Source organism: Leguminivora glycinivorella, chromosome 24 (genome assembly GCF_023078275.1).
Source record: "Leguminivora glycinivorella isolate SPB_JAAS2020 chromosome 24, LegGlyc_1.1, whole genome shotgun sequence".
NCBI lineage: Eukaryota > Metazoa > Arthropoda > Insecta > Lepidoptera > Tortricidae > Leguminivora > Leguminivora glycinivorella.
The window spans coordinates 10,209,482-10,234,563 of record NC_062994.1 but is presented as its reverse complement, the minus strand read 5'-3'; the positions used below and the strand labels follow the sequence as shown (position 1 = coordinate 10,234,563).

Sequence of the window (25,082 nt, the reverse complement as noted above, 5' to 3'; positions counted from 1 at the left end):
AATAAATAAAGTCTACTGAAAATAGTAACTTTGGATGGCTGTATCTCCTAAACGGTGCGTCGTAGCGCAAAAATAATCGAATTTTCGTTCCCCTTTAATACCCCGTATACGCCTATAAAAAAACAAAAAATTAAAAAAAAAACGAAAAAATTTTTTTTGTATGAAAACGCACCCAAAATCAAATATTGTCTAGGGCCCGTACCAGTTGCAGTCGGCACGTCTATAAAGCCCCTTATAGTTTTTTTTTTAATTGGCTAAATACCTGGATGTTATGTCACAATTATCTGTGTTTGGAAATTAAAAAAGAAGACTTTGCCGGCCTTGGCCTGCAAGGTTTGTATGAAATTCCATTATCTATCAATCGTCCTAGCCGCACCTGCAACGTCATACTTCGCTGCCAATTATAAGGCACATAACATCAATATTTCATACCATGTTTGAGAAAAGACTTTACCTGGGTCGACCCGCCGGACGGCCACCAGCCGGTCGACCCAACAACTTGAACTAAAATGTATGCAACAGATCAGCTCTAAAGAAGGTCGTATGAAATTAAAATACCGATGAACTTAGAATATTCAAATTATGTAGGTAAAAAGCACGGGTTTATCATAATTTAGGGGTTAACGACTTTTTGACCAACATGCTTAAATAAAATAAACAAATATGACGTTCTATATCTACACGTTCCATATTGTAATATAAGTTCCGAAAAACTCATTGTAGACCAGGAAAAATAGCTTGACCTGGACATAATTCGATAACCGTAATTTTCTTTTTCTGTCGTATAAAGTATCATTAGTGATAGTTAAAATACAAATTATTAATCAAATTAGGGTTCTGATTCAATTTAAAAAAAAATAAAAACGAACTTTGAATATTTTTTGATTTTATAACTAAAGTATTAAATGTAATCCGGAAAAAGTGCTTGTATTATGTTGTGACACCTGCATTTCATATAAAAACATCTAATTTTTATAAATAATTCATACAGAACTATCATTTATAAAGAAGGTTTAGTAAGTTACACATTTTCAGGCGTATTTCACTAGAAAATATTGTTAACCGTAATCCTGCAATTTATTATGAATATAATATTACGTGTGTTGATAAATTATTAAAACTTATACCAATACTTTTGGCGCTTGTTCAAAATCTTAAATATTGATAATTTTAGGAAAGGAAAAATACCTAACTAAATTGAAAGATGGTAAATTTTGCCGTTAATATATTCTTAGTACTATACGAAATCAATTAAACAACAAATATGTAAGATTCATTACTTAATTGATATTTTTCTTACTTGCGCTTTAATATGAACGTTATTACCTGCAGAATAAGGTCGTGCACAGAGTAGGTATAGCTAGTATAGTAGTAGCGGGAACGGGCGGCGAGTCGTCAACACGTGTTTCGCTCGGCGATATCAAGGGCGCCGCGTTTTCAAAACGCTTCGATAACAAATATTTCACCGTCCAGTATAAGAGAGCTCCTTATTACAAGTAACAAAAGTCATACAAATCAATTAGTCCGATAGGTCACGTTAAACTGGTCAAGTCGTTAGCTCAATAATAGTACCTATCGAGCTTGACGAGATGCTTGGATCACAACATCGTAATATGTATGAAAGCTTGCGGCGCTTAAGACTGTATTCTTTCGAGTCGTGTGTAACGTATTTTGGCGAGGCAAATTTGAAGCACAGTGCGTGTCTGTCTCACTCACTCTTACGGTAAACCTAATGAACTGTTTCACTTTCAGAGGATTTTTGAAGTAATTTGGGTAATGTGACATTGTCGCGGTGAGGTCTTTCCGGTACAAATTTATCGGTGGATCTTTTCGGATTTGTGGACGATGAGCCGATGCGATGTCGCTTCATTTTGAAGTGTCGACTCTCGCGAGGGAGTTCTTAGAGGACCGCGAGGAGCGCGTGTGACTGTTGAGTTTTTGAATGATTTGAAGTTTGTGAATGATTTTATTTTGTGTGTATTTGTGTGGGCATGAGGTGTTTGTGTTGCGAGAGTCAAATCAATAATATGAGTGGTACAAATTTTATTAGGGGGCCTCATGTGTGAGAAACTCAACACTCGAATGCTGCGTAACAATGCGAGCCGAAATCGCCTAATCGGAAGTGTCCGACTTGGTATCGACTAATCTATACACGTTGTAACATGAGAAACCAGAAATCAAAACCTGGTTTCTGGTATCTGGTACCCGGTAACCGGTAACCGGTAACCGGTATCCTGTATCGTGTATCCGGTATCCGGTATCCGGTAACCGGTAACCGGTAACCGGTATCCGGTAACCGGTATCCGGTAACCGGTATCCGTTAACCGGTAACCGGTGACAGGTCTCCGGTATTCGGTGACCGGTAACCGGTAACCAGTAACCAATGACCGTTAACCGGTATCCGGTAAACGGTGACCGGTAACCGGTAGACGGTAACCGGTATCCGGTAAACGGTAGACAGTAACCGGTAACCAGTATCCGATATACGGTATCCGATATCCGGTTTCCCGTGTTCGGTTTCCCGTTTCTGGTTTGGTTTTGGTTTCAGTTTTGGTTCTGTTAGTTTAAACAAAAACAAAACTGAAAACGAAAACGGAAACCGAAACGGGAATGGAAACGAAAACCGAAATCGAAACCGAAACCGACACCGAAACCTACACCAAAACCGACACCGAAACCAAGACCAAAACCGAAACCGAAAAAAATATTTAAGTTCCTAGAAGTAAAGAGTGACAGAGATAGCACTATAATCATTTAAGTTCCTGGTAGTAAAGTGTGACAGAGATAGCACTCATGTTAGTCAAACTCGTGGTATGTGCACTTCCCGCACACAGTAAAGAGTGACAGAGATAGCACTATAATCATTTAAGTTCCTGGTAGTAAAGAGTGACAGAGATAGCACTGTAATAATAAAATTTATGTTCCTGGTAGTAAAGAGTGACAGAGATAGCACTATCATAATTAAAGTTCCTGGTAGTAAAGAGTGATAGAGATAGCACTCATGTTAGTCAAACTCGTGGTATGTGCACTTCCCGCACACAGTAAAGAGTGACAGAGATAGCACTATAATAATTTAAGGTCCTGGTAGTAAAGAGTGACAGAGATAGCACTATAACAATTTAAGTTCCTGATAGTAAAGAGTGACAGAGAATAGAGATAGCACTATAATAATTTAAGTTCCTGGTAGTAAAGAGTGACAGAGATAGCATTTTTGTTATTTAAATTTCTGTTAGTAAAGAGTGACAGAGATAGCACTATTGTTATTTAAATTTCTGTTAGTAAAGACGTAAAGAGTGACAGAGATATCACTCACGTTGGTCAAAGACGTGGTTTATGGACTACTATTTGGACCCCCCAATGTCACGCTTTTTTAATCCTTTAACATGGATTGTCACATTTAGTATGACGTAATATATGAATGACGCCTAAAGATTGAGAGAGACAGCAATATTGTTCTTCAAATTCGTGGTAGTGAGAACAGGGTGCGTAGCCGAATGGCACAAACGCTCACGAAACGAAACGCTATAAGATATCTATCTCTATCGCTCTTGCGTATTGGCGCAACAGAGCCAGACTGCGTTTCGTTTTCGTTTCGCGTCGGAGAAATGGCATTCGGCTACGGGGCCTGAACAGAGACAGCACTATGTATCGCGCGGCCGCCGACTACGCAAGTCACCGCGTAATTATAATAACCGTTCGGCTCCTTTTTAGATCGTGTACAGTCAACAACACAGCTGGCAAGACAAAGTGCCAAAAATATGTATAGAGTATTTTATTTCCTGTACAAGTGTTGGTACTTGGTACATTAAGGTGTGTGTATACATATATTTGGCACTTTATCTGTATTCACAGCTGAGTTGCTGACTGTACCAATAACGATCAACTATGAACTTTTGTGGTTTGTTTTAAATAGTTCTATGCAGATATAGATTAGAATACCTATTCTATCGGTACTTTTTGTATAGGTTATTATAATAACTGGACAAAATAATTATAATCAGTGCCGGCGCACTCCGTGATCACGATTCTTTCGCCGAGCTACAAGGCCTTGATATATAGGATGTATTATTTTATCAGCAACAAAAATATGTGATGATATTGAATTAAGGCAAAACAAGACATATAAACGCTCTCCATTATTTCCTCCCTGGTTTATGAAGCTAGAACAATGATTTTTAACCCATCACTAGCTCGGAAACACGTGTTTTGTCCTTTAAAATACTCGACATTAAAAGTCGCATTTTATCTAGTGGGTGAAGTAATTTATTGAATAAAGTCAAATTAACTACTTTAAAATTGATAAAAGTAGGTGAATCTAGTAATAAAGATGATTTACCACCTGTAGAACTACTGGAAGCAGTGATAAACGCATTTTTTGCGTTGTAGTTTCCTGTCCATAGTGGAGGGGCTAAAAGTTTTACTTCATCGTGTGTTAAAATAGGACAATCTTAAGTTCAGGATTCTTATTCTCGAACCACTCGCTTTGCTCGTGGTTCAACTATAGAATCCTTTCACTTGCTCGTTTTTCAATTCCACACTCGGCGTTAAAATACAACTTTGCCCCCTTGTATAACAAATAACTATTAACACATACGAAATTCGTACACTGAAATAAAGTGATGATACTATAAATATACTCGACATTCAAAGTCGATAATCTAGTGACGTGAGAAGTTATTGATATAACAGAATTTTGCACAAAATAGGCTCACCCTTTGATGTTGAAAATGCCGCCACTCTATAAAACAAACAGACCGCACACGAGCAGCCGACATTAAATTCTATTGCACGGCGCGAAGGTCGAAAGCCGCGCCCGCACCTGGGGGTAGGTAGCGAGATCGGGTGCACGTGCGCTTACCTTTGAAATCGCCGACACGCAGGTGTCGCCGTTCGCCCTCTCTTTTCATTTATGTTTCTGTTTCAATCGGTTAGCCGTTTGCCGGCCGGCAATAAAGGTTGTTTTTTTAACCGACTTCAAAAAAAGTAGGAGGTTCTCAATTCGACTGAATGTTTTTTAGGGTTCCGTAGTCAACTAGGAATCCTTATAGTTTCCCCCTGTCTGTCTGTCTGTCCGTCCGTCCGCGGATAATCTCAGTAACCGTAAGCACTAGAAAGCTGAAATTTCGTACCAATGTATCAATCACGCCAACAAAGTGCAAAAATAAAAAATGGAAAAAAAATGTTTTATTAGGGTACCCCCTCTACATGTAAAGTGGGGGCTGATTTTTTTTTTCATTCCAACCCCAACGTATGATATATTGTTGGATAGGTATTTAAAAATGAATAAGGGTTTACTTTTACTAAGATCGTTTTTAGGGTTCCGTAGTCAACTAGGAACTCTTATAGTTTCGCCATGTCTGTCTGTCCGTCCGTCCGTCCGTCCGTCCGTCCGCGGATAATCTCAGTAACCGTTAGCACTAGAAAGCTGAAATTTGGTACCAATATGTATATCAATCACGCCAACAAAGTGCAAAAATAAAAAATGGAAAAAAATGTTTTATTAGGGTACCCCCCCTACATGTAAAGTGGGGGCTGATATTTTTTTTTCATTCTAACCCCAACGTGATATATTGTTGGATAGGTATTTAAAAATGAATAAGGGTTTACTAAGATCGTTTTTTGATAATATTAATATTTTCGGAAATAATCGCTCCTAAAGAAAAAAAAAATTGCGTCCTCCCCCCTCTAACTTTTGAACCATATGTTTAAAAAATATGAAAAAAATCACAAAAGTAGAACTTTATAAAGACTTTCTAGGAAAATTGTTTTGAACTTGATAGGTTCAGTAGTTTTTGAGAAAAATACTGAAAACTACGGAACCCTACACTGAGCGTGGCCCGACACGCTCTTGGCCGGTTTTTGATCATATTAATATTTTCGGAAATAATCGCTCCTAAAGGAAAAAAAAGTGCGTTCCTCCCCTCTATATTTTGAACCTTATGTTTAAAAAAATATGAAAAAAGATCAAAAAAGTAGAACTTTATAAAGACTTTCTAGGAAAATTGTTTTGAGAAAAATACGGAAAACTACGGAACCCTACACTGAGCGTGGACCGACACGCTCTTGGCCGGTTTTTTTTTGTATGTATGTTACTCGATATCTCCGAGAATCGTGGACCGATTTTCAAATTATTTTTTTTAATCGAACGGGTATAACCCCGAGATGGTCCTATTGGCACCAAGTCGGGGTCTGATGATGGGATCTTGGAGAAATCGAGGGAACTCTTCAAATGTTATAGGCACATGTAATGTTTTTAGTGTATTTTTAATAGGTACACCAATATTTACGATTGATGGTAAAAATTTTAATGTCGCTGAGCTGATGATGGAAGGTCAACTCCACAATGGTTAGGAGTTAAAGGATAATTCTTTCACTACTGTACGTATATAATATCAATAGGAACCACTAAAATCAATAAATAAATAAATTTTTCTTTAATATAAAACCGCCTTCAAAAATAAGCGCGTTACAAAACACGGAAAAACTAAAACGCAAAAAATAATAAACCTTTGAATTCAGATTTCTTATCGTATTGCAATAATCTAAACATCCAAATTATAAACAAATCAATTATTTTTGGAGTCGGGGCCAGCCTGGGTATGGTTGGGTGGGGCAAACAGGCATGAGGGATAAGAAATCTGAATTCAAAGGTTTATTATTTGCATTTTTATTTGACATTTTATAAACTGTACGAAAAAGATCCGGATATTCATGCAACTTTTCCATGGTTTCGAAATATCTGTAATGTTCGGATAATTTTCGCATAGGGTGAACCCAATATCTCCTGTGCCTCTGCATATTGAGAATTTGCAGCAAGGCAAACGCATCTTCATCATCGGACGAGGAAGACGTTTCCGCAACGAAATCAGCCTGTATAATGACGCATCGAGCCGTGTTTTCACCTCTTGTGTGTAATTTAGATTGCGTCCGCGCCCCGTCCGCGCCTCGTCCTCGCCACGCCCGCGCCACGCCACGTCCGTTGTGTTTATTTTAGACGTAAGACGCGCCCCCAGGCGGCGCGGCGCGCGCCACGCCGCCGCCACGCCGCCTGGGGCGCGTCTTACGTCCTTCCTATACAAAATGTACTGAGGAGACGATTTTTGAATTACACTCAGGTGGCGTGGCGCGGACGTCCGTTGCGCGCCCCGAGACACGCGACGCTCTGGTGTGGCCGGTACCTTACGTCCCTAACCTATTAACCGATCCGCCGCGGTGACGCGGCCGGTGCGCGGCGCGCTCTCCCAGGCCCGCGCCCCGCGCGCTCCCCCGCCCCGCGACAGCCGCTCTACGACAACTTTGCACCCTTTTAAATTACTGACATTTACAGTTTCTTAAGCGCGACCTTCACAGTATTAATTTTGATAAAATCATGATTATAGTACACAAAAACCTGGTCTTAAGCAAAAAAATCTCAGTTACAATTTATACCTACTGAGAAATTCATGTTTATTTAAGCGTTAAAAATATATGTTTAAGATCGGTGTTAAATGTCTATATATACTTAATACAATGCAAATTGATATATATATCATGGTCACCATTTTTACCTACCTAGATATTCACATTAAATGAAAACGGTAAAAAAAAGTACACAATCAGATTTATTTTCTGTGTAATATCGCTAATAACTGATCGCATCTGAGTGCACCACAAAGTTAATCTAACAAAGTTTTCGGTTAACTATTTTGCTGTTAGCGAAAAGTGGGATAATGTACTTTATCTCATGATTTTTATAAGATATGAATACGATCGTATTTTTTTTAATCTATGTACATAATTACTATTTGATGCTTAATAATAATACCCAATAAAATATCAAAAAGGACGAGTTATTGAATTATGTCCAGGGTACCTTACTTTTACTCCACTATTGGTACGAGCCGGGGTTCGAACCCGCGACCTCCGGATTGAAAGTCGCACGCTCTTATAGTGGGGCGGATTTTTGCCCTATAAGTTTTGACAATTCTAAAGTTGGAAAAGTGATGTTTATATGAAATGAGGTATAACCTAAATCTCACATGAAAAATTTCTAACTTTTTACTATAGTATTATTTAACATGCCTGTAATAACATATCAAAAAAAAATAAACTTTAATATTATCAAACCCCATTTTTGTTCAACACCAGAGCTTACATTCGTGACGCGTATAGTGACACCAACCCTAAATTCCAAATTTCACGTCCAAACATTTACCTATATTAATAAAGCTAGTTATACAATATTCAAAAAATTAAATAATCTTGAAACGGGCTTCTATTAAAACTTATTTCAAGCCTATGAAGAAGATGTCCCAATTCCTGAGGCCTGTGAAATGTCAAACTCCTCTACAAAGCGCGGGAGTGTACAGGCTAGACTGTGAGTGCGGCCTGTCATATGTGGGACAGACGAAACGAAGCATTTCCACACGGGTGAAGGAACACATAGCGGATGTCAAGCACCGTCGGCAAAGGTCTGCAGTCTCTGAACATGTCATGGATAAAGTCAATCATGCTATAAAGTTTGACAAGCCTCTGGTTCTCGCTAAGGAGAAGCGATATATACCCAGAATGTTGCGAGAGGCCATTGAGATCAAGAAATATCCAAACTTTAATAGAGAGGATGGCTTTACTTTACCACCGGCTTGGGATCCAGTAGTACATCTGATAATGGAACAAGCACGACGAAGGCTGTGAGGCATTTGTGTTGTATGGTGTTGGACATTTGCAGTTTGTTACTTTGTCAATTTTGTGTAGATTAATTGGTTAATTTTTTTTTTTTAACAGAGTAATGGTAAAATTTTTTGAATATTGTATAACTAGCTTTATTAATAGTGTGTGAACCTGCCTTAGAAATCTATATTATTTGTGGTCATGGTTCGTTAATATTTCTTGTAAGTGGGTAGCTTTTGCACATTTTAATTTTTCCTCAGTCACCCGTTGACCACGAACGCTGTAAAGAGTTCGAAACGTCGGGATGTATTTTAAATTCATTATACGCGATTTAATCCGTTTCCATAGTTTTATTTCATAAATGTTGGACTGTTTTTTTTTTTTCATTCCAACCACAACGTGTGATATATTGTTGGATAGGTATTTAAAAATCCAGAAAAATTGTTTTAAACTTGATAGGTTCAGTAGTTTTTGAGAAAAATATGGAACCCTACACTGAGCGTGCCCCGACACGCTATTGGCCGTTTTTTTAGTCTTTTTGGATGTATTTTCAAATGAAAAAGTAAATGTTATTCAAAAATGGCACTTAAAATTAAAATAAAATACTTTTACTCTTCTAATATGATGAGGAATACGCTGTTAAAAATATTCGGTTGCCTCATATTACACCGTGTATTCCTAATGCAATTAATAAATTTCCATAGAGCACAGACACAATCTATACTAATATTATAAAAGGGAAAGTGTGTGTCTGTTTGTCTGCCGTTTTGACGGCAAAACGAAGCGACGAATTGTCGTGATTTTTCAGTGGAGATAGTGGAAGAGATGGGGATTGATATAGGCTACTTTTTGTCTCTTTCTAACGCGAGCGAAGCCGCGGGAAAACGCTAGTAATGATAGAAATCTGGGACGATAGGTCGTTTTAACTAAACAAACGAATAATAATTAATTAATTCGTCTAGTCTTTTTCATAAAACAGTCAGAAAATGCGACGGGTTCTGTGTAGAAAAGATATTAATTAAACTCTGTCAACCAAGTATGTCAGTGAATAAGAACAAATAAAACTATATGCATCCTTTTCTTTAGGGTGTTAGAAAAAAGGATAGGTACCTATAGTTTTCTTAGTTCTTATTTACTGACAGACTTGTTTGACAGAGTTTATTACAGCTTGTGACCTGACCACGGACGTAGTGTCACGTCCGAATCGGCGTACTCGTAGGTATTGCGTTGGATTATTATATTGGTATTTTAATCAAAATTTATCCTGTCACAATATTACTTACTGCACAAAAGACTAGGCGAAACGCCCACAGAATACCTAATTCAATCATTCGCAACAAAATGTGGGTATAACTATGCTAATACAACTTTCTACATTTCCAATAAAGGAATCATAAGCGATTTCCCAACTATAGCACGGAACACTAAAAAGAAAAAGTCGTATCAAAATTCAGAAAACCGGTAAACTCAAAAGTCTCAACACGCTATCAATCGACGCGATTCCTAAAATAAAAAAAAAGTTGCTCGACCATTGCGCGCAATGGAACGTACGCATGCGTAGTCGCGTTAGGTTCTTTATAGTGGAAGAAAGTAGGTTCATATAAAACCGCTTGCGAGTCTGTGGCTCGCTTAGTTTAACCTTGAGAAGGACCGAGAAAGCACCGCGCGGTCCATTCAAAATGGCGGCGAAAAGTTTTATATTAATTTTGTTCGTAGTTTTCTGCAGTGGGGTCCAAAGTGCGAGTTTGCTAGAAAGATCTTATGATTTTGTAATGGGGTTAGGGAAGAATTTGGCGCCGAGTTTTCTGTCTATTTTGGACTGTTTGGGGGAAGATGATGCCTGGAATTGCGCGAAAATGAAGGCGGGAAAAATGTTGGACTCTTGGGATGAAGAGGTTGATAAGCAAAGGAAAAGTTGGCAAGGTAAGGATGATATTAATTTTAATTATTATTAATTAAAGCTTTATTTTATTGATGTGATAAAACTGATAATTGAGCAATAACTTTTTTAACAAAATTCAAAATAAAATTTAACATATATTTCCATCATTAAATTATTAATCAATACATTTTGTTTATAAGAAATGTGGTTAAATATGTATAAACATTATATTTTTTATTCATAATCTGATCTAATAATTTTCATTCAATAAAATAAAATAAAAAAAACAGGGGTATCCAACCTTTTTCAAATAAAACAACCTATTCAAAAATGGCGCATCGACCTACATAAAATCCAGGAGTCATATAAACCTTTTCCAATAAAATCAATATATCAAACGCGCATAAACCAGGGGTGTCAAACCTTTTTCACGTGTACCCAATATTAATTAAAAAGCGCATATTTACGCGCATACCGCTTTCTTGACGGAAGCGTGCGCGCTGGAATTGAACCCGACCACAGCGTAATGGCGCGACCGCATGCGGTTATAGCTGTCATCCTACCCGATATAGGGGACACAGGCGACAGATAAAAACAGTATTCTAAGTACTCTGTAGGTTTGTAACTACAAAAAATAAAATTAATAATATATGTAGGCGTAGGCGTAGACTTTAATTCCATACATAATTTTAATTTCGGCCCTTTTTATTGACAAATTGGGTACGATTCAATAAAATGTGGTATATATGAAGTAGTTGATCCCAAAATTCAAGTATAAGGGCCCCCTCGCGTAGCGTCGGGCCAACAGGTGTCAGGCTAGAGCCTTAGCAGGCAGAGTCACTACCGACTGAGCCAGACCGGTCGTCAAATCTTCCCCTAAAGTGATATATTATAAACTTATTTGCCTGGATCAAAATTCTTAGAAAGAAATTTAGTTTAGTCAACGCAATAACAACACAATACATTTTAGACGTTAAACTTTCGTGAGATGTATTAAAATATTTAATCAGTAGACAGTCGACAGACAGTTATTAGGCATATCGCGACTGTTGTGCAGTCCTATATGTATGCTTGAAGACGGGTCTCCTAAATGACCCGAAACATGTCGCAATAGTCGCGATAATATAACTTGAGTACATAGCCGTATATTGATTATATAAAAGAAAAACAATTTGTATCTCAAACCGTACATAAATATCCACTTCATCTTATTTTTTACCGCATAAGCTAGACTAAGCCGATTCATAAACGTTCACTAAAATTGAAGTGAACGCGAACAAAAGGGGTAAGGGCTACCCCACATCTAGCGCCTCGCGAGCGTAGCGTCAGGCCAACTGTATGGGAAAGCCTGACGCCGCGTCGGCGCGACATCTACGCGGCGTTTTCTTCTATACATTTGGCCCGACGCTACGCTCGCGAGACGCTAGATGTGGAGGGGCCCTAAACCTGTAAGTTTCGTTTTATTTCTATGAGGTGAATTATGAAACATTGTCTGTTGCGATAGTACCGTAACTACTACTACGTGCTATGATTTATTCTGTACTTTATCATACTGTTATACTGTTAGACAATATGTCTGCTGTGCCAAACGAGAGCGTACTAACGAGATAGCTGTCAGTCACCTAATCCAGTGCGCTGCGTACATTAATTAAATGTTACATTTCTTTACAGTTAATCGGATTAACTTTTATTTTAACACTAGCTTTCGCCCGCGGCTTGGATCGAGTTAAATTCAAAAATTGCGGAATACTCCATACAAATTTCCACCCCCTATTTCAGGAAATTGGGGGGTTGGAAAGAGACAAAAAGTAGCCTATGTCACTCTCTATTCAACTATCTCCACTTAAAATATCCGTTTTGCCGTGAAAGACGGACAAAGAAACAGACACACACACTTTCCCATTTATAACATTAAGTATGGATTTAGAGAATGCGAGTTTCTCATTAAACGTTTATAAAAAAAATCAAAAGAAAACCTTATGACTCCCAAAGGAACATATTAGTACATTACCATACAAGTGCGGAAAAGCGGAAATTCGAAACGAACTGCGATTAAAACACAACTGGAGGAAGTGTTTTAAATCGACACGAGTTAAGAATTCCCTCTTGGCATGAGTATCGTCAGTATCGTACAAGATTTTTCAATAAGTACCTACATATATGGCCCTTTGAAATTTTGACCTGTCAAAAAATAAAACACCATAATTATAAGTATGTGTATCAGCACGATTAGCACATGATTACCGCGAGAGTATGTCGACGATGCTGATACGCAATAAATAAATAAATATAAATAAATAAATATTGGGGGACACCTTACACAGATCAACTTAGCCCGAAACTAAGAAAAGCTTGTACTATGGGTGCTAAGCGACGATATACATACTTAAATAGATAAATTCATACTTATATACATAGAAAACATCCATGACTCAGGAACAAATATCTGTGCTCATCACACAAATAAATGCCCTTACCGGGATTCGAACCCAGGACCGCGGCTCAGCAGGCAGGGTCACTACCGACTGATCCAGACCGGTCGTCAAATAATGTGTTATCCCACATGCATTTCGCAATAAGATGTCAAATCAGAAATTTGATGATTAAAGTTGACATTTTATTGCAAAATTCATGTGGGATGACACATTATTGCGTATCAGCATCCTAATAGTATTAATGAAATAAGGACGTATTGTAGTATATCTCGAAGCGACATATACTCGCGACAATCATGTGCTAACCCTGCAGGTAAATCTTGAAAGTTTAAATCAGAAATCGGTCCCTCATCTGTGGGCATAACGGCTCGATTGTTTGCATTCACACTATTTATAACCACCGGCCCACGTATTTATAACCACCTACCTAAAAGTATCAGGGATGCACCTTCCTTCCATAGCTTTAAGAGTAGATTAAAACAGTGGCTACTAAAATCAACATTTTATGATATTGACGACTATTTATCCAATGAAATTGTTGACATACCTATTGTACCTAAATACATAAATTAAGTATGTAATAACTCAATATTAATGTATGAAATTTCTATAATATCAGTGTCAATTAAAGAAGAACATGTATGTACCTATTAGTAAGAATCACATTAAGTTAAAGTCGTGTTATTTACGGGGTATATAGCGTGTTATTTTATATGCCTAATACTATTGATGTTTTAAATAAGTTAAATTTTACTTAACGATTGACATGTAACCTAATGTTATCAAAAAAAAAAAAAAAATTACCATTGATACACAAGTTTTTAAACGGAAAACATATTATAATATGTGAGTGTGTTTAGTATAACGTCCCACTTTGTCAGTTACCATTAAGGCGACATTTACTTGTATCTTTATAAGAATAAACTGACAAACTTTATAGCAATCGACAAAGTGGGACGTTTTCCCGTGCACACTCACATATTTAATCGACACATACTTAGGTACGAAAAATAAATATAAATACAAATTAACTAAAGCCACACATTAAACTTTTATATTAATACATTAAACACAATAAAAGAAAACACAAAAATAATTAAATTAAAAGATCTAAAAGTAGAAACAACTATTGTCACTAAAGAGCTATCTTGTCAAGATAATCTTTGCCTAGCGGAACACTATTCCCATAACAGATAGCACGCAATTGTTAAAAGGAAAGAGAAATCGTTAACTAAAAGTTTATTGGGATTTATAACAAACTCAGATATTTTATTAAGATTAAATTACTTTATTTTAAGAATTTCAAACCGACAAGATCGTCAAGACCGACAGGCCGAGTGAGCGAGACATTTCAAAAACAAGACAATTTTGTTATCATTACGGTGTCATTTTTGCCTAACCATTTATTTTCTGAGTGTGCATGGGAAAACGTCCCGTCCCACTTTGTCGATTGCTATAGAGCCGCTTTGTCAGTTTATTCATTTAAAGATATAAGTAATCTCGCCTTGATGGTAACCGGAAGTGGCCCGTTTTATTAAACCCAATCACATTTATTGCATAAATGAGTTAAAATTTTGTTTCTTTTTTACGATGCTCAATAATGAGGAGCATTTTTTTATATATCATTCATTTAAATAGTTGAAAATGCATACCTCCTAAATCATCTTACACATACATACATCATTATCACGTCAAATTTCTCTCAATTATACAACAGCATCTCGGAGACATTGTCAATGTCACCATGACATGTTAAATGGTAAGATAAGAATCGAAAGTGGTTCCCAGGCCGTATACGAAACGACAAGCTCAGTAATGAATGTTACGTACTGTCATTTAGACAAATATGCCACGAGAAGAGTATTAGATTCTCAATGAGGTAAATATTTAGGTACCTATATGTGAGACGATAAGTAGACTGGCATAAAATAGTGGAAATTAAATAAGGGCGCCACGATTTTGACATAAAACGGTTAAACATGACAATGTATTTACCTAAAGTCCGCTTGTAGTCAAAATGTCTTTAATTTCCATTCTAACTCATCAGATACTGGCTAAATCCATGTGTTATTTAATCAATTCATGTCACATTATGATCCTCAACCTTTAAAATGATAAAATTTTAAAATAATAATATTGATATTTTATAGAATAGTTTGTTTACATTGTTGACAATTTCTATCGACGGCGATTTTAAAGTTTTAGTCCTATTTAATTTAATTTTTACTACGTGTGAATTGGCCATACGATTCATCGTCGAAAGGTTTACAACCCCTGAAAAAACAATTGAAGTTCATACAAGTGTGACAAGTGTCCAGCCGGCGTATTATGATTCCCATTTTATCACTTATCCACGTGGATAAATCATTCGTCACGCTTTGGCAAGTATGTCAGTGTGAGAGTGACAGTTTTCTTATCCACGTGGACAAGTGATAAAATTGGAAGCATGATACGCCGGCAGGGCCCGTAGCCGAGCCATACACAACACAAGAGCCATAGCATATCTCTATGGCTCTTGCGTATTAGCGCGACAGAGCCAGACTACATGAATTACTGCCATTAATGCCATTCGGCTACGGGGCCTCGTGCCGTAGCCGAATGGCATTTCTGCGGAAAACGAAAACGAAACGCCGCGAAAGGTAGTCGGTCTTTGTCACGCCAATACGCAAGAGCGATAGAGATAGATATCTACGAGCGTTTCGTTTCGTGAGCGTTTGTGCTTTTCGGCTACGCACACTGAGTCGACGCTGCGTAGGGTGGACTCACGGTCGCCCGCCCCGCTGAACGCGTCGCCGAACGCTCCGCTCCAAGCGTCCACTAAGGCACATCTCGGACACTGGCGATCAAATATATGAAAGAGGCGCGTTCCTAGCACACATTCTAAGCTCGTGTAGGTGAACGCGTACCATGCTTGTGTGAGTGAGATATGACAGGTTGACTGTTCGCGTTTTTGACAGACGGTAACTGTGAGGTAACTGAGAGGGGGTGGGCGGCGCTTTCAGCGGGGAGCGGGAGTGGCCATACTGTACGATAGTACTCTTTATTATACTGTGACTAAGGCCTTATTCATCACACTTAAATATGCAATAACCTGTTTTCTGAAATATATATATTTTTTTTAATAGCATATGTGTGACCTTGATATGTAGACAACGTGCATCGAACAGTAAATGAATTAATAAATAGAGCGTGGGAACTTCCGGTTGGGACGCCATCTTAGCGGTTTCGTGTCGTGAATAATTTATTTTTCCCCTCACTAGCTCGGAAACACGTGTTTTGTCCTTTAATACCAGCGGATAAAAACGCATTTTATCCACTAGTGGGTAAAGTAATTTGACCTTGAATAAAGTCGAATTTACTTCTTTCAAACTGATAAAAATAGGTGAATCTAGTAATAAAGATGATTTACCACCTGTGGAACTACTGGAAGCAGTGATAAACGCATTTTTTGTGTTGTAGTTTCCTCGCTTTAGTGAGGGGAAAAGTTTTGTGTTACACTCGGGTGCAAATGTATTTTACTTCTCGTGTGTTAAAAAACTCGCAAGTTCAGGATTCTATTCTCGAACCACTCGCTTCGCTCGTGGTTCAACTATAGAATCCTTTCTTTTGCTCGTTTTTCAATTCCACACTCGGCGTTAAAATACTACTTTGCCCCCTTGTATAACAAATAACTATTTCTTTTACTCATTAATGTTGTTTAAAGTGTAATATTGATAGCTTATTATGCAGTAAACTAATGGTGTAGTGAGAAGCTGATGAAGAATTGTTCTCGAAACGCGTTTAGCCTCTTTTTTGTCGTAAACGGCCGGTAGTCCACGTGCTCTTGTAAAATCTAGCTATCAATTTACAAGTGCTAAGCATTGAGCTATTACTATGTACGTAGTACATTATACTTCAATGGTGCTAAGTCACCGTACTATGTCGTACTTACTGTATCAAAAATTACTAATATTAGCTCATATCACCTTGACACTGGCGAAATAGTCCCAATGGACTGAAGCCATTTAATTTTAAAAACTGAACTGAAATAGAGCGTGTACGAATTAACGCATGAGTATAACGAATTAACGACTAACTCGCAATCATTGTGACCGTTCGATAGTGCTATTTACTTTTCAGTACAGATGGTACTTTTTGCCCGCAATAGTGCGCAGTGGTTCATTTCTGGTCAAGTCGAAACTTCAGGAACCATCCCCACTCAGGCGACGCATGTCCTGAGACGCGGGACAGACGTCAGCGCCACGCCGCCCGAATGTAATTTAGAAAACGTCTCCTCAGTACATTTTGTATAGGAAGGACGTAACACGCGTCCCCAGGCGACGCGTCGCTTGGCGCGCACCGCGCCGCCTGGGGCGCGCCAAGCGACGTCCCTTGCGCGTCCTTCCTATACAAAATGTACTGAGGAGACGTTTTTTAAATTACATTCGGGCGGCGTGGCGCTGACGTCCGTCCCGCGTCTCCGGACATGCGTCGCCTGAGTGGGGATGGTCCCTCAGAGGGCTATCTGTACTGAAAAACGTCGTACAATACGTCATACAAATTCGTAACTCGTGTAGATTAATTAAAATACAATTTCGAAAAAAGTGTCATCAAAACCTTTGTAATATTTTTTTTTAATACTTACATAGTTAGATCTTTACATACACGACGACCTAATAAAAGCGTGTTAAAAAAAGCAATAAATAAAGAAAATAGTTTTAAACAACACTAATTGACATTAGGTAAATATTACATAGACATACGAATATTTATGTAAATCGTCACTACTTTTAAAAGAACTTGTATCTTCGTCTGTCAATGAAAAGAAAATTGTAGTATGTATGGAATGCATATAGACTTACTGCGTTTTAACTTTGAGGAGCAGCGTGAGATACGAGATTTTTCCAAAGTAGTGACGAAATTTCTCCTTAATGTATATAATTATTTACGATTGAATATTAAAAGTCTCTCTCACATTGCATTTGTATTAATAAGCTATATAGAAATATCTAACTCTGAGTTATTCAGACTTTCTAGCAAAGTCTAGCGAACGATTCAAGTATGCATTAAACATTTAAAATGAAGAAATTGATTTAAATAATAGAAAACTAAAACAACACATTTCGTATTGCTTAAATAGCATTTTTTTAATACTACGTCGGTGGCAAACAAGCATGCGGTCCGCCTGATAGCCGCCGCACTGCAACCCATGGACGCCTCCAACTCAAAGAGTGTCACACGCGTTTCCACCCCATTAGAAACTTGTATACACTCCCTTTTGCTGTATTAAAAAGTATAAGTACACAGCAAAAAGGAATGTGCAACTTCCAAGGAGGGTTCGGGTTGCCGACGACTCAAAGGACAATAGACAGAACAAATTAGTTCCGTAAGTCTCCGCGTCGCCAGCACACCGCACCCTCGTTGAGCTCTGGCAGCCTTACTCTCCGGCAGGAACACAACACAGTAGGGTCTAGCTATTTGGCTGCGGTCTTCTGTAAGGCGGATTTCAATTTTAAGTACCTACAAGTTATCTTATTATATTTCCTGTGTCGTATGTATGCTGTGTCATATTTCAACCGCAAAACAAAGATCAGACTTATGCGGACCCTAGTTTTCTCGATCTTTTTATACGCGTCCGAAACCTGCACGGGAAGCCACGATAAAATAATCGCACTATTTGTAAGTGCAACAATCGTCTATCGCCGCAGAATAGATGCGTTCGAGATGTGGTGCTGGCGAAGAATGCTCCAGATCTCATGGACTGAACGCCGTACAAACGTCTCTATTCTTGAGGAACTCGGCATCAAAACGCGACTCTCCACTATTTGCACCCAACGTGTGCTGGGTTTCTTCGGCCATCTGAGCAGGACCGCACCAGATAGTCTAGAGAAGCTTACAATCACGGGACGCATGGCAAGGAAGCGAAGAAGTGGAAGCATGGGCACACGTTGGGCAGACAGAATAACGTCTGTGACAAAGACCACTTTGTAGGCTAGCATGCACCGGGCCCAGGATCGAGTGGCGTGGAGACAACTGGTGAAGAGCGTCCACATTCGTCACGTCCCTCAGCCATGAGGATACGACAAAGAAGAAGAAGGATGTACCTATACTTACCACCTTTAAGAGACTTGCCAGTATTAGCTTTACACACTATAAAATGAAATTGGGACCACCACGAAACTCAAATATTGCTCAACATACGAAAATGGTTCCTCCACCAACGCGTTCTCCGTATAAGCTCCTCGTTATGGTAGTTACGAAATATCCATACCTACTAATATTATAAATGGGAAAGTGTGTGTCTGTTTGTCCGTCTTTCACGGCAAAACGGGGCGACAAATTGACGTGATTTATAAGTGGAGATAGTTGAAGGAATGGAGAGTGACATAGGCTACTTTTTGTCTAGCTAAGCATGCCATAGACAGTCTTAAAAATTCATAATCTTAAAAAAGATTTGTTAGTTTAAACTGACAGAATTTTCAGATTGAACTGACAGATTCCATACAAGTTTTTTTTTAAGATTATGAATTTTTAAGACTGTCTGTGGCGTGCCTAAAGCTAGTAATATATAATCAGTATAATCACACAGAAACTACTTTTTAAACCGGAAATCCTCAAGTCTATTGACCCAGACCGTGGCAACCAATTTTCTAATCTAAGCTAAAAAGTGGCAAAATATCTATTGTTCTTAATTGAACTGTCAACAGAGTTAGATTTTGAACACAAAATAATCTCACGATGTATATTGATAAATAAAATAATCTATTATTCTCATGAGCTACTTCCTTTATAGGAAATAGATTCATGGGAAAATAAAAGATGATCTTAAATCCGGATTTACGGGGCATATCGCACGGGTATTTAACTTTTTACAACACTAGAAAAGGTACTTAGTGAAAATAATGTTAAGGATTGACTGACTATCACTTTGCCGGTCAAAAACAGCCTGTCTGTTATTCGTACGCTGTCAGTTTTTTTTTTTTTTAACTGACGGGGCAAGTAATAGGTTATATTGGGAGAAACTATTCATTTTATTATTTTCAATTCATAATGTAATTTTTGACGATCATGATGAGAAGATAAACATAACTTTGGCATGTAACAAATTTATAGTGTAATTTTTATCATGAAATAAAGAAATCTAATCTAATCTAATCTATTTACATATTATTGTCTACCTACATTTAACTCGGTATGTTCCCTTAAGAAATAAAATATCGTTCGACGAACCCGGAGTCCCATACTTTTACCACCTTATACACCTACCCAATACGGTATCATAAATTGCCTACTTAGGTACCTTGCAATACAATAAATGAAATATGAAATATTTAGTATTTGTTTAGGGTTAAAAAAGTTTAATGAAAATAATAGTACCTAAGTTGAATAGTTTTAAATGTCGATTAATATTTTATTCCAGAGATTTCAGTTAAAAATATGTTCCGACAAATAATTCTTAATATGGATAATATGGATATCCCATATGTATCGGAAGGAACCAAGTTAGAGCATATGGTACGGGAAAATAAGGATCGTAAGTAAGGCAAATCGAGCCCGTTGCGTACGGGAAGTTTATGTCCCGTAAATATATTCGATTTTGCGCTACCGCATCGAATGTGTTAATTATTCAAAATCCATTCATATTACCTCTAAACTAGAATCTTCGAGATGAAACTAATTTCTAAAAACTCGCAATTCTGTCTATTTTTCTATTCTAGACTGTAATTTAGAAATGCCAAATTAATCAAAATCGTATATCACTTTCACCCACAAAACTGGTTTGGTTTTGACCAAAACTTGACTTATTGAAGACCTCGTGACCGAGATGTAAAAAATTGGTGAAATTTACATTTTTGGAAAGCTTAAGTATTATTAAATTATTGATTTTAGGGAAGATGAGTTTTGGGACATCATTAATTGCTATCTTTTTGGAAGGTGGGCGTGACATATATGTGTCACGTGTACAAAGCACATAACTGTATTTGGAATAAATAAATAAATATTATAAGTTTTTTTTTAAATTGACATATCAATAAAATAAAATTGTTGTCAGATAAAAACCCTTTTTTTACACCTTACCTAATGATAAAATTCGTTCTTTAATTTCGTTTTATAATTAACAATACAAATAAAAACAAAATACTACAATGAAGTGTGGCAGCCCGTGTGGTGACGGGTTAAGAATTTCACCACCCCCTTTCTTCCGTGGGTGTCGTAGAAGTCGACTGTGGGATACGGGTTAAATTGTGGCGTAGGCGAGAGGCTTGCCAGCCTCTCGCCTACGCAACCTGTCACTGTCACTGCAATGTCACAACATGCGCGGATCCAGGGGGAAGGGGGGTCATGGGGGTCATGACCCCCCCCTGGAGCCCAGGTTGGCCATACAAATAGACCATGTGACCCCCCCCCCTGGGGCCTGGGCCTTTACCACGTGACCCCCCCCTGGGCACGAAGCTGGATCCGCGCTTGTGTCACAATTTTCGTTTTTTTTTTCAACCCCTTATTCGCCAAGAGTGGCACTGAAACTTGAGTAGTTCATGTGCTCTGCCTACCCCTTTATGGGATACAGGCGTGATTGTGTATGTATGTACAAATGAAGTAATACAATCAATCCGAAAGCCTCAAACTCGACTGGTAAAAATTTATAGTCAAATATAAAACCTTCGTTCTGCCAATAACAAATACAAATAAAAACGAAATACTACAATTAAACTGCAAATGCAGTAATACAATTATCTCGAAAGCCTAAAACCCATAGTTAATAGTACACCATGCGTTCCCATATTAAAAATCGATATACTGAACATTAAGGAAAATTGAAAGTATGGTAGTTTCGTGAGAACTTCGAGTTTTCGCTTTCACTGCATTGTTAGTCTGGGAGCTGTTATAGATTAGCTTCTATTGAATAGGCTTATTAAAGCCAGTTCGCAGGTTGATCGACAGGTTAAGTGGTTATTTTTTTAAATGTTTACGCACACAATTTCGACTATAAAATTCTCAAGACAGGACAGACAACATAACAACTTATAAAAATATGTATGGCCTGCTTAAAATAGCGACCCCCCCCCTCCCCCATTTTAGGGAAGTGCTAAAAATAGACAGAGAGTGAATGGACCTTATGTCACTCTCCATCCCTTCAACTGTCTCTACTTCAAGTCAATTCGTCGTCGCTCCGTGTTGCCGTGAAAGACGGACAAACAAACAGACACACACACTTTCCCATTTATAATATTATTAAAGTATGTATTTGTGACAAAGTTTTTTTTGAAATGAAATATATATCATACACGAAAGAAAAAACGACAAGGCCCACTGGCTTTACCCCCGCCCGCCGTGAAATTTCTCTAGTGTATGTTATCTCTGATAAGGCTAGGCTAGGCGCCTTTTTTTTTCTTTCGTGTATGATATCTATTTCAATTTAATAATTTATATATAGTAGTGGGACTACTTGAAAAAGGAACAAATCAAAAAATAGTCAATAAAATAATTTAATTTGTTCCCTAGTTGTAAAGTTTTTTTTTTGTTACAGCGGCAGCAGACGCCGAAGCCAACTCCTCAGGCCGTTCCATGGAGGAACTGCCCTCCAAGCTCGGAAAAGAGGTGGAGGATTCACTAACATCCTTAGCGGATATTGTCCAGCATGGCGTCGCTAGGTAAGACAATTTTGTTTTTAGGGTTCCGTAGTCAACTAGGAACCCTTATAGTTTCGCCATGTCTGTCTGTCCGTCCGTCCGTCCGTGGATAATCTCAGTAACCGTTAGCACTAGAAAGCTGAAATTTGGTACCAATATGCATATCAATCACGCCGACAAAGTGCAAAAATAAAAAATGGAAAAAAATGTTTTATTAGTGTACTCCCCCTACATGTAAAGTGGGGACTGATATTTTTTTATTCTAACCCCAACGTGTGGTATATTGTTGGATAGGTATTTAAAAATGAATAAGGATTTACTAAGATTGTTTTTTGATAATATTAATACTTTATAATTAGTTAAAGTTATGAATACCATTTTTCCACTACCCAAAGGTTGCCTGGAAGAGATCGCTCTTTAGCGATAAGGCCGCCTGTTGTTTACCTCTGTAATAAAATTTATTGTAATGTGTGTGTTCCTATGTACATTTCTGAGGTTGTGCAATAAAGTGGATTTGTATTGTATTGTATTGTACTTTCGGAAATAATCGCTCCTAAAGGAAAAGAAAGTGTGTGTCCCCTCCCTCTAACTTTTGAACCGTATGTTTAAAAAGTATGAAAAAAATCACAAAAGTAGAACATTATAAAGACTTTCTAGGAAAATTGTTTTCAACTTGATAGGTTTAGTAGTTTTTGAGAAAAGTACGGAAAACTACGGAACCCTACACTGAGCGTGGCCCGACACGCTTTTGGCCGGTTTTTAAAGAGTAGAATACACAGATAGATGTAGTCACAGAGCATTGACTGTCATCTCTCGACGCAGGCTTAAATGAACAGGCTTACTTTTGAACCTTTGTTTTGAATATTTGGCCCATATTCCTAACTTGATGAGGTATGTGTTAAAATTGTCATATATTAGTTAAGCGCCATATAGCTGAGAGTTAAGACGATACAGGAGGGGTAAATTTTCCATACAAACGCTCTCGACTATTTCCTCCCTGGTTTTTGAAGATGGAGCAATGATTTTTTTAACACAGATTATTCTTATTTTTATCTATGTCGGACCGTTTCGATTTTTTTGATATTCATATTTTTAAAGACGCTAAAGCCCATCAAAAATTTCCAAAAACGGCCTTATTGATTATGGCGCAAAAAAAGGTCTCGTAATCAAAATTGGTAACAATTACCCAAAAAAACAAAACAATCCGATACAGATAAGTTTATTTTTATTCAGATTCTCAAATTTTGATACGATTGATTGAGTTTTGAAGGGGGAAACAGTCGAGAGCAAAACATCGATTTTAAATATTTTTTCGCAATATCTTTTAACTGAGTTGTTCTGAATGGACATTTTTTTTCGCTAAATCTAGTTAATAACACTAGTATATTTAACTATAATTCCCAAATAGAAAGGGGGGCTCCTTTCTATTTTAGCATTTTCGCTCCTGTAGCGTCTTAACCAAAACTTGTAGCGCCATCTAGTCGACTGGTGTATTTCTCTTGATGGGTTTTTTTTTCATAAACGCAGTATACACAGTATATATTTCAATACTCTACGTACATTCCTAGACGTGATTACCATAGCTACTTGTCTTGTCAAAATAGACGGACAGACATACATAATACTATCTACCCGTCAGCCAAACAGATATTTACATACAATTGGTGCAAAGAGAAAACAAATAGTGATGAATTAGAAAAGAAAAACATAAGTAGCAATCACTATCACTACACTTTATGAAACACTAGCTTTTGCCCGCGGCTTCGCTCGCGTTAGAAAGAGACAAAAAGTAGCCTATGTCACTCTCCATCCCTTCAACTATCTCCGCTTAAAATATCACGACAATCCGTCGCTCCGTTTTGCCGTGAAAGACGGACAAACAAACACACTTTCCCATTTATAATATTATAATAAATAAAGTATTATTAAGTATGGATAGTCCCCCGCCGCATCTGTGTGTGTTTTTGTTATGTTCGCGATAAACTCAAAAACGACTGAATATATGGATATTTATGCAGTTTTCACCTATGAAAAAAATAATTCGAGGGAAAGATTTACGGATATAAATTGGCTAAGATTTTGCATGATTCGTTAAATGAATAGTTATTTGTTATACAAGGGGGCAAAGTTGTATTTTAACGCCGAGTGTGGAATTGAAAAACGAGCAAGTGAAAGGATTCTGTAGTTGAACCACGAGCGAAGCGAGTGGTTCGAGAATAGAATCCTGAACTTGCGAGTTTTTTAACACACGAGAAGTAAAATATATTTGCACCCGAGTGTAACACAAAACTTTTCCCCTCACTATAGCGAGGAAACTACAACGCAAAAAATGCATTTATCACTGCTTCCAGTAGTTCCACAGGTGGTAAATCATTTTTATTACTAGATTCACCTACTTTTATCAATTTTACATCAGTTAATTTGACTTTATTCAAGGTCAAATTACTTTACCCACTAGTGGATAAAATACGTTTTTACCCGCTGGTGTTAAAGGACAAAACACGT

The 25,082-nt window shown here is 37.7% G+C and overlaps 1 protein-coding gene across 1 annotated transcript in view; it reads left to right on the top strand.

Annotated features, from left to right (window-relative positions):
- The first annotated feature begins 10,289 nt into the window (after positions 1-10,289).
- Positions 10,290-25,082, top strand: part of LOC125238807 — a 70,682-nt gene continuing 55,889 nt past the window's right edge. Inside the window, exons 1-2 of the mRNA XM_048146250.1 lie at positions 10,290-10,572; positions 22,475-22,598. Coding sequence (XP_048002207.1) covers positions 10,329-10,572; positions 22,475-22,598 — 368 coding nt within the window. The 5' untranslated portion in view covers positions 10,290-10,328. The remainder of the gene's footprint in view (positions 10,573-22,474; positions 22,599-25,082) is intronic.